Genomic DNA, 15,463 nt, shown 5'->3' with positions numbered 1-15,463 from the left:
AAACAAAAACAACATCAGTGCAACCTCTTTTAAACCAAATGTTCCAGATGCTGCTTATGTCCAGATTCTCTCTCAGGAGAAGAAAAGCATGGAGCATTTCATCCTGCAAGCTTCTTATTATTTATTTCTTAGAGACACAGGGTAGTGAGGTAACAATGCTTTTTCCATTTTAAATCTAAGATAAAAAGTTTTCCTGAAAACTAGATCAAATCTGCCCTAATGTTCTTCATCAGCTTACCTTTGGCATGATGAGTTCACTTCTGAGCATTGCATACTTTGTTTATACATGTGGAGAGAAAAACAAACATAGGGCTTGGGAAAACAAATGAAGGTAACAGAAAATTTTTCCCAATAATTTTGTATTCTTTCAAAAACCTAAATTTCATGAACTAGTAAAGAATGTGAAGATATTTATATTTCTTCAAAATCTACATTCTGTATTATATAATGTCCTAATCCAACTTGGAAAATGGATTCATATGCATATTATAAGAGTATTTAGAACAGACTGCTGGATTAAAATGTCTGTAAGACAAAGGTACTTGAACTGGCCTTACATTAAATTCAAAGCCGCTGATTGAATAAATTTAATTGTAATAAGAATTTAATTCTAAATTCACTTATATAGTAAAACTGTTCCAACTACCACCTTAATGTTAATACTTATAAAACCAAAGAAATCCGGTACAAAAATAAAGTTCTTACATAAGATGGCTGATTTTATATTTGAATTCCTGACTCAGAGTGCCCTCTATTGGAAGAAAAGAGGCAGTAAAAGTTACACTGACCTAAGAGCAAAAATACTCCCCAAATTCAAGTCACACCACTAGTACGTAAACACATTTGTGAATAACGGGAATGCTACAAAACATGTTTTACTTTCATTTTATCTCATCTGAAATACTTCTGGAATTATTTTTCATATTACAATGAACAAGCCAGATATTTAGTACCGTCTTAAACACTGTGAACTTGGAAAGTCATTATAGCTCTCTGTGTTACCACTTTCTCATCTATAAAATGGGAAGAATACTACTATCTCAGTAGTATTTTGAGTTCTCAATAAGTGGTAGGAATTATATTTACTTATACAACTTTATTTTCAAGTATTTTCAAAAACCAATTCTCATAGTAAACCGTTCTCTTCAAACTATATGCTAATTCTTTCCTCTATGCTTTTCAATACTTTGTCTTTTAGGCTGAAACCTCTCATTCATTCCAACACAGGTATAAGGCACATCTCTCCTTCCTCCAGGACTCCATTTTAGTCCCTCCTTACCCATAAATGTAGCTTTCAATGTATACCTATAAATCTTCACTTATCTCTCTCCCTTTTAAAAAAAAAATTTCCTTTGGCCACAGGATACCTTACAATAAGAAATATAGCTGGGAATTTAAAAATTGACTCTGATTTTAATCCTCATATGCCACTTACAATATGAGTCATTTCCTAAATCTATAACTTCACTGTTAGGATTGCTTAATAGGGCCTAAATTATATACAGCACTAGAATAGGAAATACCTAGTACCCACTAAATGTCAAATGGTAATATATATTTGTTTTATATGTTGGTTTTAACTGTATTGAAGGCTCTGTGAGACAGGCATTTTGAAATCAAGAACCATATTTCATTTTGATCTTAGAAATCTATAACTCCAAACACAGTAATAACCATCTATATTAGGTGATTCATTAAGCTTCCTGCATAATTTGAGAGGATAATTCAAAACAATATTCCAGAAACACATTTTTGATGAATGGAAATAAATATATACAACTAAACAGGGAATAAAAACAAACAACACAGGTTATAGGGAAGGGCCAATGTAATTGGATTACTTTCTAAACATTCAATAACAAGTTTCTAAAATATTCATCTTCTGAAAAGCCAGTTCCATTGATGTCTTTTATCTACCCAAAATCCCTTAGATTTTTCTCATTTCCTAAAAAGTAAATACCAAAATTCTTAGCCTGACATTCAAAATTATCTATGACCTAACCTTACCTAGCCTTCAGATCTTATCTTTCATCTTTCCCCTTTCTAAATTCTACTACTCCAAATAAATAAATACTAGCTGTTAATAACATATATATTATCTGCTTTTCTGCCTTGGGTGACTTTTAATGTTTTCTATGATAACAGTTGCAAAAGCACTATAGGTTGTCATAGGAACAAAGAAAGGGTAGTGTAGGAACATATGGGTTCAAATTTCAAGGAGTTAAATTCAATTTATAAACAATCTCTCTCTTGCCACTATCACGATACAGTCTTCTGCTTATTTAAAAAAGAAAAAGCCAGAAAAGATTTTGGCCATCTCTTCCCCAAACTATCACCCTCTCATTATCAAAAGATCCTCCTATCACCTCCTAAAAGTTTCTATCATGGTCTCCAAACAGAATGCACAGACCACAGAGAACATAAAATACTGATTAAAAGAAAAAAATTACAGCTTCTATTCTTCTATTCCTTGCCTTCCTCATTTTGAATTTACTGAATAATAAATATCTCATAATTCACACCACATATTGTTAGGATAGTAATAGGTACACATAATTTGTAAACAAATACATTAGGGATGCGCACTCAAAATTTCTTTACTAAGGGTATATACAAAAAGAAAGGTTTAGAAACCACTGGTCTAAAAAATTAGGATTTTTGGAATAGCTTGAAAAGTTTTTGTAAGTTTAGGAATAGAGAGCAAGAAGATACCAGTTTAGAGAAATATTTAGAGAATGAGAGTCTGAATATAACAGATATAAAATATCTAATATATTAACAGATATAAAAATTCAAGCATCATGCATCAGTTTTGCAGGACAAATGTGTTTTAAATTCTAAGTAATAAATATGTTTTAATTTATAAGTGACTTTCAAAAAATGCTAAAATGCAACTGATTTGTAATTTCAAGATAGATATCATCTATTTTAGATTTCAAATGGAATCTTGTCTAACATCATAAGCATTTCATTAATATAAAATTTTTATTTTGTAAAACCTGTAAGTATTCATGTAAAAATTACTTTTTAAATATTCATAAATAATTTGGCGGAGTGGTTAATAATATGATGTCTTACAAAATACAGTGCAGAAAAAAAAAGGAAACCAAAAAAAAAGCAGGCATAGGAGGTAAGTTTAGCCATGGAACTAGATTAGCAAATGTATTCAGGGAAACAGTGTCATAACTTATTTAAGTAACTACATGAAATAAATGTTCTCAAAATAGATATGGATAGGAGTTGGGGCTGTAGCTCAGCGATAAGGCACTTGCCTGGCATGTGTGAGGCACTGGGTTCGATTCTCAGCACCCCATTTAAATAAATGAAATAAAGGTCTTTGAACAACTAAAAAAAATTTATATATATATATATATATATATATATATATGGATAGTCATTATGCTTCATAGTCTTTTAGTTTTCACAAATAATATGACATACTTAACACAGTCTATTATTGGCTTTTGTGTAAAGTATAAAGTTTCTCTAAAGTTCTAAAAGTGAGTAAATGGTTTATATCATAATAATGTATTTTCTTTACTACCAGTAGATACTATCAATCCTTCTTCTATAGGACAAAAGTAGATTTATAAATCTTAATTTTAAGTTTATTGATTCTCTACAGTTTTGCTTGTTATTATGTGTATATAAAAATCCATCATGAAGGCTGGGGATGTAGTTCAGTGGTAGAGCACTTGGCTAGCACATGAGAGGCACTGGGTTTGATTCTTAGCACCACATAAAAATGAATAAATTAAATAAAGGCATTGTGTTCATCTACAACTAAAAAAAATTTTAAATCCATAATGAGGGCTGGGATTGTGGCTCAGCAGTAGAGCAGGCGCTCACCTTGCATGTGCGAGACCTTGGGTTCGATCCTCAGCACCACATAAAAATAAATAAATAAAACAAAGATATTGTGTTCAACTACATCTAAAAAATAAATATTTAAAAAATCCATAATAAACAAGAATCTCTAACTCATACTTTAGATTCTGAGCTCATAAGGGAGAATCCCCTTGGGATTTGCAGATTTTTTAAATATACAGATTCAACTTTCTTTCTCCTACTATGACTTAAGGAGTGACTGAGGAGCTAGACACATAGCTTGGCTCCCTCAATCTTTTTGAAGAGGGATTAGACTTTTTTTATAGATAAAATGGGGAAGATTGACAAAGGGAATTTTCTTTGGGACCCAATAAAATTATGCTCAATAAAACTAAATGAACATAACTAAAGAAATTATGACTCCAAGTATTATGAGAGTCTGACAATAGAGAGACCATCACAAATTATAAGTTATACATCAAAGCATTTCTTCCACTGCACATTCAACGAGCATAGAACCTCAATGAAAATTAGAGAAAGACAAAGAAAGACTGGCATTCAATAGTGGAGGAATCTGATAATCTAACAATGACCAAATCCCATGCCATTTACGTGTACATACAGAACTACCAAGGACAAACACTTTGTCTTCATTTCCCCTCTTACTTACTACACTCTGGCTTCCATTTTTCCCAAGTTCTTCCTCTGAAATCTTGCTCAAGTTATCTAAGTAGTGATCTGATATTGTATGGCACAAATCTTCAAAAGAATAATCCTTTTCTTGACAGAGCTTTATTTCATCCAAGAGTTTTGATAGTTCTCCAGTCACAGTTTCACCTATAAAAAGACAGTAATTTTATCAGATTTCAACAAAGATTACTGCTGAAACTTAACATTAAATAATAAAAATCTGAAAACTCAAAATATGATAAATGAGAATAAGTAGAAGGTATTAAACTATAACACAAGAATATTAACAAACAAGAGATTCCAATTTTGCCTGTATTTATTCTTTCTCAAATAGAAACAAGACTTGAAAGTTTACATAGTTGTAATACATAAAACACCTGGAATTATAATTCCTATAGCTTTATTTATTATAGGAATTAATTTTTCAGTAATCTTTTACTGGCACTTTACCTCACTGACAGAATCATCTGATGATTTATTAACAAATTTGAAATTGTACTGAGAGCCTACTTCCTAGCTTCAATAAACATAAATAGAACTTTAAACAAAAAAATTAGAAAAGTAGAGAATCATAACTTAAAAATGATATAAAGAGAAAACACAGAAGGAACAAATAACTAATACATATAACCTGCCAAACATGAATATTTCATAGGTTATATGCAAATATTAACTTTTCTTAGCAGTCTCAGAAAAGTAAATATTCCTCTAATTATTCTGAAAAACATTTCAAGCATTTATACTATAGATCTTATTATTTTTATTCTGAAATAAAAATATATTTAAGATCAGTTGACCATAGATGTATGGGTTTATTTCTGGGTTTTTAAATTGTTTCATTGGTCTGTGTCTATTTTTATGCCAGTACTATGCTATTTTTATTACTACAGCTCTTCAACAAGTGTACCAAGAACTGAAAATACAAAAAAAATGGTCTCTTTAATAAATAGTGTTTAAAAATGGAATATATATATATATGTGTGTGTGTGTGTGTGTGTGTGTGTATCTCACATAAAATTGTACCCTTATCTTACACCATATACAAAAATCAACTAAAATAAATTAAATGTGGAAATTGAAACCACAAAACTCTCAGAAGAAAACACAGAGTAAAAGCTTCTTGACATTAATCTGAACTATGATTTCTATTTTTGATACAATAGCAAAATTATAGATAACAAAATCAAAAATAGACAAGTAGGACTGAATCAACCTAAAAAGTATTTGTACAGCAAAGGAAACAACCAGTGAAGTAAAAGGGCAACCTAAGAAACAGAAGAAAATATGTGCAAATCACAGATCTGATCGGGATTAATATCCAAAATGTATAAGGAACTCAAACGTCTCAATAGGAAAATATCAAAAACTTGAATAAAAACTGAGCTAAGGTCCTGAAAAATCATTTCTCCAAAAAAGACATGCAAATGTGTCAACAGGTATAAGAGAAGGTATTCAACATAATTAATCATCAGGGAAATGTGAATCAAAACCACAATGAGATATTACCTGACATCTTTCTTATCAAAAAAGATAAAATGAATGTTGGTAAGACTGTGGAGAAAGTAGTGGAAATGCAAAATTGTATTGCTATAATCAAAAATTATATGGTTCATTGTAGGGCATGGCTGCCTGCTTCCTTGTCTTGAGGCCGCACATGTGGCTGGAAGGGCTCCTGGCAATCAGCCAGGAGGAGGTGCTGTGGGCGGTGATGGAGGAGGCTGACCATCTCCAGGATAGGTCCAGGACTCTTCCGCCCTCGTGGACAGCTTGCTCATGCCTTCCCTTACAGACTATGGAATGGGTGTACACATGAACTTGCTCCACCGCTCTGACCTTTATTCTGATTGGCTCCTGTGCAGTATATAAGCTGTGTGTACTTCCTTATTAAAGGAGATCCTGCTTTGACTGTTCTCCCTGGCACGTCTGATTGTCCTCCCAGGAGGGAAGGAGGGAGGGCTGGGTGTGGGCGGCCAGTGGACCTTTACCTTTCTTGGCTTATCTTGGTCAGGGTGTGCTTTTCCCGCTTCTCCTGCTGGTCAGGAGGGGAGGGCTAAAAACCCCGACAGTTCATCAAAAATTTTAAAATAGAACTACCAGTGATCCCACTTGTAGGTATTTATTCAAAGCAAATATAATAATAACTTTAAAAGAGATATGTGTGCTCCCATGTTCACTGCAGCATTATTTAGAATAGCCAAGATATGGAAACAACCTAAGTGTTTTATTGTTAAATGAACTGATAAAGAATATATTCTGTGTGTGTGTGTGTGTGTGTGTGTGTGTGTGTGCGCGCGCGCGTGCACGTTTGCACCTAATACTGTCCATATTGTAATCCAGTGTCCTTCACTCTTAAAAGAAGGACATCCTATCGTTTAGGACAATATGGATAAAACTGGAGGACATTTTGCTGAGTGAAGTAAGGCAGACACAGGAAGACAAATACTGTATGATCTCAATTATATGTAGAATCTAAAAATGTCTAACTCATAAATGCAAAGAGTAGAAAGGTGGTTGCCAAGGGATGGAGGGTGGAGATAATGGAGAGAGACTTATTGAAGGGTTAAAAATTTAGATAACAGAAGAATGAAAAAATTCTGGAGATTTAATGTATAGCATGGTGACTATAGTTACTAATATTATATTATATACCTGGGATTTCCTAAGTAAGTGTTCTCACCACTTTAAAAAAATTAACTATGTGAAGAGATAAATTTGTTAATTAGCTTTATTGTAATAATTAATTCATAATGTATTACATATACAACATTGTGTTGTATGCTGTAAACATAAACATAATTTGTTAAGTAAACCTCAATAAATCTAGGAAAAAAACACATCTATTTTAAAAAGCTATAAAATATTACTTCATATGAACTTCATTACAGCAGGGGCTGCAATATGCTTTGCCCACTGCTGTATGTCAGGTCTGCAAATGGTCCCCAGTGAGTAGTAGGGACTGTATAAATTTTGACTGAATAAATGTATAAAATCTAGAGAATAGGATATGACTTATATGAGGTTTTCACAACTGATAGCCTTCTTATGCATACGTGACAAATTTGGACATACAAGTGTAATATAGTTTCCAGGCTTTGTAATTAGATACTCACTTTTGGTCTTTTGGGAAGGAGATTCAACAGGAGATGAAATGTGGGTTTCTTGTGTTGTATCTTCCTGTACATGCTCTTCAAGGGCTGTTGCTCTTCCCATGCCTTCTAAATATTCTGTGTATATATGTATTTGAGATTACACACTTGAATTCATTTATGTTAAAAAGTAAATTCATTTATGTCAAAAAGTAAACTTTTTTTTTACTTCTCATGATCCATTTTCCATTTATTTCCTCATATCTTAAGTATATCTTAAGTTTTCAAAGAACTTCAAAAAAACCATAAGAACTTCGTGATGTGTCATTAATTTGAGATCTTTAAATACAAAAGATACTTTGGGAAAAACTCATGAACGCTTTATTTTGAAAACTAAACTTATCCCATTATTTTCTTAAAATATATCTAAGGCTGGGGATATATAGCCCAATGGCAGAATACTTACCTAGAAAGCATGAGGCCCTGGGTCAATCTCCAGTACCACACCAAATAAATAAATAAATAGAAAAATAAGTAAATATAAGTAAATCTAGATGGATTTAATTTAAACTAGGATGTAATAGAATCCTAGTTTCCTTAATTTTTTTCAATCTGAAGGTTTAAAGCTCTCTGAAAGATACTTTGAATAGACCTGACTATTCAAACATTTCTGTTCACCTCTATTGAACAGAGATGTTCAATTCAGATGAATTCAATCACCTATCAGGTAATGTGAATGAAATTGGGTAAGTTTATTTTATAATAGTGTTATAATCTTTCAAGGTAGGCACAATTTGCATATTTAATTTTACTTCCACAAAGTAAATTCATTCCTATTATTCTTGGAGTTATGTCCCACACTCATTTTTACTTTTTTTTTTTAGTATTTTCGGTTGTCAATGGACCTTTGTTTTTTATATGCGGTGCTGAGAATCAAACTCTATGCCTCACACATAATAAGCAAGCACTCTACCATGGAGCTACTACCCCAGCTCCATCATTTTTCCTTTTTTGATAGCCATAATAATAATAATAGCAGTTAAAACATAAATATTGCTTACTATGCACACAATATTTGATACACTTAGAATCAAAGGACAATTCTACTGGACAAATTCTACTGGAAAAGAAAGCAACCTCTGGAATTCTATCTTCAAAATTTCTGAATAATGTGGCAATTACGTAAACTGAATGACAATTTTGTAAGGTAGTAACTTTATCCATAAATTTTACTAAAAATTGGCTTTATTTTGATATCAAATTCTTTCATTAGATTTAAAATACAGCAGTGATGTGAAATCAAGGAATGTAAAATATATAATATGTTTACATTCTGAAATTTGCCAACAATTTGAAAAATTTTAAGGGTGTCTCATATCCCTATTACAAACTCACATATCTAATGACCCTTCACCATTTAAGGGAGCAGAGATAAGTTACTCCTATATATAATAACATACTCATGAGCCAGTGCAGTATGTTAAAAAATGTGTAAAATTATGTCATGACCTCTTTTTAGTGGGAGACATGTATTTTACTTCTCCCAAAGGGCACAAGGCTCAATTTTGATGTTTTGTTATATACAAGCTTCAGGTTTTTTGTGTTCTTAAGTTCAGCTAGATGCAACACAAGTGCCTACAGGAGAAAGGGGATAAAAATTATGTGTACCACTTTTATTTTTTAGTTTTCATTCAACTTGATTTTAGCTTGAATTTATATGAAAAGTCATACTTGGATTCTCTGATTCATCTCTGTATGTATTTGACTTGCAATTAACTTCTTTATTGACAAGAAAATTGTAGGGACTTAAACTTCCATGAAAGGTTTTGGAAATAGAAACAGACTATAATGATCATTTGTTCTTTATACCCCTCTTTGGCCTTTGTTGACTCCTGTTTTTACATGTCCCCTGTCCTAGTTGGTTTTAAATCATTTATCTTGCTGCAAGGATAAAGGTTGTTAAGTTTCCCAATAGACTTCCAGTGAAACCTACTCCTCCTCATTCCTGTTATACACTGTTGAACAAGTAGAAGCCTATTAAAAAGGGCAAAAAGAACATCTGGATTTTTAATGTGACATGCTACATGCCAAGCCTAATCATCCAGCAAATGAGAACACATTTAAACCTAAATTTTTCATAAAAGTTTTAGATCAAATAGAGAAGTATACTATACAATTCTGCAATAAAACCTAGTACCTAAATAGTAGTCAAATCTTTGAGAAACCAAAAACTGGAACTACGAATGTTCTAAATGACCTTTATCAAAAACAAAGATTAGCAAAACTGAATTATCTTGTACTACTGGATTAGGAAGGAAAGAATTCATGTTCTTTCAGTTAAATACAATTTTTGTTGTTGTTAATCTATCATTTATGTACTAGCTCTGCCATTTAGCATAGCATATATGAGTTTAAGCAAAACAATCTCTCAAGGCTTCTGCTTGTTTTATGTGCAAAAAAGCAGAATAATATCTGATTTACCTGCTTCACAGAGTCATAGAAATCAGACAAAATGATAGAAAATCTCTAAAAACTCATTCACACATAAGATAATACTTAGTCATCACTTTATATAACCTATTAAATTCAATTTCATCACTAAATATTTATTAGATGTTTTAAAAGGATTTTAATAATAAATAGTAAATAAATACTTCAATTTTTAATACTAAGTACTTGGAAAACAGAAACAAAACATTTAAAAAGTATTATTACTTTTAAAATTTATTAGGAAAAGAAAGCAAACAATAAGTTCATTCAAAGGTAAACACTAACTCAAAAAGCCTGAAACCCGGCTGGGGTTGTGGCTCAGTGATAGAGTGCTTGTCTGGCATGTGCAGGGCACTGGATTAGATTCTCAGCACCACATATAAATAAGTAAATAAAATAAAGGTCCATGAACAACTAAAAAGCTTTTTTTAAAAAGCCTGAAACCATGATAGTATTATTTTAATCTTGAATTTAAGCAGTACTTTTACCTTGTAAGAGTGTTGCAATCTGGAGAGATTTCTGAGATGGATGCTCTTTCAGAATATCTAAGACAGTTCTTCCTAAGCTATCCTTTATGTTGGCATCAATTCCTGAAAGAAAAAGGAAAACCCACCAGATATACATCACTAAAGGATCCTCACTATCGACACAGAACTGCTATAATTTCAAACATATATAGACCAAGCACTGTAGATGATTTTAAACAAATTAAACACACACAAAAATTAAGCTACCAAAGATTAAGAACATTCTTGATAATGACTTAACTCTCAAAGGTCACTAACCCAATGCTTAAAATCGCTTTTCAGGGCCCTATAATTTCTTTGGGGTGATAGCTAGTTAACCAAATAGTACACTATCAAACTGAAAAATATTATTGATTTATAATGACAATTCCTAAAGTATAATTGGTCATGTGATTTATACTGTATCATATGGTAAAAATATTTAATAAATAATAAACATATACTACATGAATATAAGGAGACTCTTATTCACAGAATTTTAAAAATATAATTATTTTGAACAATTGTCCAAATACTTTTTCTCCAATTACAAAGCCAAATACTCCCTGATACTTGTTTATGCTGGATTATGTTCAATGTCAGTCACACTCACCATTTACCTGAACAAACTTCTTGAACTGTATGACCAAAATAAAGTAATTAAATATTTTAGTTCTGAAAATATTTATTATAATAAAAAACATTTTAATGTAGCGAATAGTTTGCAGTATCCCAAAAAACTTTATGAACTTTTCAAACACCAAACTGCAAACAAATTCAATGTAGGATCTGGTCCCAGATGTTAGTTCATCATAAGATTATTAAGTATTTGCTTAAATGTGTGTTCAGATGTATGACCAGCGCTTATTTAATTGAGTGTCTCAAATTATTTATTATATCACTACACTGCAGAATCAAACTTAACTATGCATGAAATGTTAACTTTGTATAAAAGCACATCACAGTACAATAGTTAGTCAATGTTTTTCATTTTATTTTTTTTACAGAGGAAAATAAACATGTGATAGTCTATAACATGAATGACTCACATTGATGATTAAATATAAATTTGTAATTTTTCAAATCTTAAAAATATCTGACCTCAATTCAAAATTTATTTCATCACAATCAGAATATACATATGAAGATTAAAAAGCCTACTGTGCTATTCCTTCAAAGCACTGCCTCTAAAAGGTTCCCTTTAAATTAAGTCACAGAACCAACAAACAATTGCTACTCAGTTGATGAAGTAACTAGAAGGAAAATTTACCTTAAGGAAAGGGAACTCAAATCTCTGTTTCCCATAGTTCACACAAAAAAAAAAAAACTAAGAGAAATATGATGTTCAACAAACCAAGCAAATTATTATAATTTCTCAGGGACCAATACCTTCTTCTTATAGAAAACAGAGATCTCTGTGTTAATTTCTCTAGTACATTTAAATGCAACTTAAATCTATAAAATAATAATTTCCAAGACCTTTTTAACGGATGCATCTATTGAATAAAAAAGTACATATTTATATCAATTTTATCTAAACACCAGAGGATCAATTCTACATCTCTGCAATTTGAAGAAAAGAAGAAGAATCATGAATAAAAATGTCACTTTCCTTTGTCTATTCCTGAAATAGAGTATTTGGGAGGACAGGCTCTATGAACCATGATAGCTACCTGTTTCTAACAGAATTCGCACAACATCCACCTTTCCAAACAAAGCTGCTTCATGAAGGGCACTCCCCTTTTCTGTCTGAAAAAAAAAGAAACCACAGTTACATTTAGAATGCTTAGACATTTTATTATTCTGTCATTTTATGTATTCATACATATTTTCTATATCTCAGCACTCCCTGACTAAAAGGCACTATGAAATAAAGAAGAATTACTAGAAACAAAATCCAAACACCTGAGTTTGGAAATTACCTCATCACGTCTGATCTTGTTATGTTAAAAAGAAACTCACCTTCTCTAAACCTCTATTGTATGCAAGTATAAAATAAAGGTAAGTAATGCTTATTGTACAAGGCTTTTGTGAATATCCACTGAGTTCATTCAATCACCATGGATTTATTAAATACCAGTTACATACCAATAACAGCTGGAGGATGTTCTTTAAGTATGGAACAATCATCCTGGCCCTCTTATATCCACATTCCAAGAGACAGATGCATAAGTAAATATTTATGACATATGAAATCTAAACAATTAAAGTGACTTACAAAATCTGGATGATGATCTCCAAGCTTTCCTCACCAGCCTCTCCTGTACACTAAAACCCTCTCTCAGACCTCATACTCTCTCCTCCTAGCATACTGAACTTAAGTATATTAGTGTCATTTTCTGTTTTCTTCCCCAAAGATCACAAATGCTGGTCCCTTCAACTGGCAGGATCTAACTCGTAACCCTCTTGATCTGGCCATCACCCAAACCACTAGCATGAATCTAGGGAGTTGGCACTGGAAAAAAGAATCTGCCAACTCATGTAAACTCCACCCAATTTTTTAACCAGTCACTCAAGGTGGGAGTATGAGTACAAGAGACAAAGTTTGAAGTTGAAGCAAGTTAGAAGGCTACAAAATCCTTGGTAAAAATAAAATTTTAAAGTTTCACAGAGGGAAGTTATAGAAATATCTACCTAGGTCTTAGGTCTAAGTGAAAGAGAGAGAAAGAAAGAAATGCCTGCTCCCTGCAAGAATTCCAAACACATTTCAATACTCACATAGTGAATGTGGGGCAAAAACACACAATTCCTATGATCCTCAGATTGTAAACCAAAATGTAGAATAACATGGTCTAAGATTTGTAGTTTCAATGGAAGATATAAATGCTTAGCATAAGATATAAATCTCTCTAAAAATATAAACTTTATTCTCAAGTCTCCAACAGATAAAACTCTAAGAAAAAAATTAAAAATTAGAAATCACTAAATTAAAAAGGAAACAAGCCATCGTGAGTAAGAATTAATAGAAACAAACAAAAAATAAAAATACTAAAGAACAAAACCCACAAAAACTTTACATACTAAAATAGTCAGCAACAAAATATAAAATATAATCAATATGGTGAAAGAACTAGAAGATACAAAACATGACTAAAGAACAAGATAACAATCAAATTTGACCAGATGTGAAAATTAACCAAATAGTAATTCTATAAATTGAAAATATAACATTTATAACAGATTAGTTTAATAATAGACAATATATAGCTCAAAAAAGGGGCTGAAATAGATGATATATTTTAAGTCTGTAATGCAATATAAAATAAAAAGGGAAAGAAATGTGAAAAGATAGAATGAGAAGATCCAACATTTGTCTAAACAGGAAATGATAAAAATAATTAATAGTCAATGGCTAAGAACTTTCTATATCGATAGTTCACTAATAGTTTCTAGTAATACTAAGAAAGATAAATTAATACAGCTCAGACATATCCCAGTGAAACTGCAAAACACATCTCAGTAAAACTATAAAACACCTACAATAAAGACAACATGTTAAAAACACCCCAAGAGAAAAAAAATAGTTGTCTAAAACGAAAATCAGACCTACAGCTGACTTCTCAATAAAGTCAAAAGAAATTATAATATCTTCCTGTAACAAGAGAAAATCACTGTCAATCTAGCATTCTACTTCCAGCCAAATTATCTTCCAAGAATGAGGGTAAAATAGCATTTTAGGCACATTAAAAATGAGTTGTGGATATGGACCTTTACTAAAAGAATTTCTATGTGATTTAAGTAAGGAAAAAGATTAGAAATACAAAAAGTAATGATGAATAAAGGGAATAATTAACTTAAGACAAAGTCTAAACAAACTATTATAACAATAATGTCTATTTTTCACAATAATTTGGTTCCCCAGATACTTAGATACAGCCCAGTATGAAATGAAAAAAGTGAAATGTACTATTCTATACATTGACTCTTCACCAAAAATTTAAATTTCTCTTTCTGGAAGAGGTAGATATAGAAGATCTCAATTCCAGTAGAAACTTGACTTTTAGTTGCTAATCTTTAGAAAAATCACTTAATATTTCTAAAAATTCATAAATCCAATGAACATAAATTTTTGAGGGTGGTTTTTTTTGGGGGGAGGGGTTCTGGGAATTGAACCCAGGGCCTTGTGCATGTGAGCAAGCATTCTACCAACTGACTATATCCCCAGCCCCACTATTAGGTTTTTTTTAATTGTTATTTACTCCAAATAGTTTAAATATGTCAAACTTATGGATTTTTCAAAACAGATTAATTCCATAAAAATTACTGTGACTATTAAGGAAGCACAATTCCACATTTAAAAAGACATTTGTTATATTTTATTCAGAATTTCCAAGTGTTTAAAAATTGTTGTTAGGTTATCCATCCACCAGAATACCAAAAGAGCAGACAAAAACGGATGTGAAGATGTCAGAGCTTGGCTATATCAGTTCCCCTTCCAATTTTAACATTCCAACCATAACCCTCCTTGAAAAATGCAAAAGAGCATGGCCCAATAAAGAAATAAGAATTCATACCCCCCCCAAAAAAAGAAAGAACCATTCTTGATTAAAGGAGAAAATATAGAGAATAATGATGACAAGATATAAAGTGTAATTGTAGTAATGATCAGTAGAGAAAATAGAACAAATAACATAAAAAACTATGACAACCAAGAGCAAATACTATTTTAATAATTAATAAGCAATTAATAAAGAAAATCTTCATGTAGATAAAGGAAGACAACTAGACTGGTATTTAACTTAGGAGTAAAAATCCCTGGTACCTTGGCTGGTACCAATTAGCCATTGTACCATCTCTTGGGAAAAAAGAACCCAAAAGATAATAACATCCTAGTCTTTATAAACAAATATGATATCTCAATGA

At 31.5% G+C, this 15,463-nt stretch overlaps 1 protein-coding gene across 8 annotated transcripts in view; it reads right to left on the bottom strand.

Annotated features, from left to right (window-relative positions):
- The window catches only part of Anks1b (ankyrin repeat and sterile alpha motif domain containing 1B), a 1,051,626-nt gene that overhangs the window by 841,733 nt on the left and 194,430 nt on the right, over window positions 1–15,463 (bottom strand). For all 8 annotated transcript variants that reach the window (XR_013440373.1, XM_021724502.3, XM_040279646.2 and 5 more), the window contains exons 5-8: window positions 12,274–12,349; window positions 10,583–10,684; window positions 7,629–7,742; window positions 4,499–4,665 (exon numbers count right to left, since the gene is read on the bottom strand). Coding sequence is in view for 7 of the 8 variants with exons in the window: in XM_021724502.3 (XP_021580177.1) it covers window positions 4,499–4,665; window positions 7,629–7,742; window positions 10,583–10,684; window positions 12,274–12,349 (459 nt within the window). In the remaining variant the exon portion in view is untranslated. The remainder of the gene's footprint in view (window positions 1–4,498; window positions 4,666–7,628; window positions 7,743–10,582; window positions 10,685–12,273; window positions 12,350–15,463) is intronic.

This window comes from Ictidomys tridecemlineatus, chromosome 6, assembly GCF_052094955.1.
Source record: "Ictidomys tridecemlineatus isolate mIctTri1 chromosome 6, mIctTri1.hap1, whole genome shotgun sequence".
NCBI lineage: Eukaryota > Metazoa > Chordata > Mammalia > Rodentia > Sciuridae > Ictidomys > Ictidomys tridecemlineatus.
This window is presented reverse-complemented; position numbering and strand designations above follow the sequence as displayed.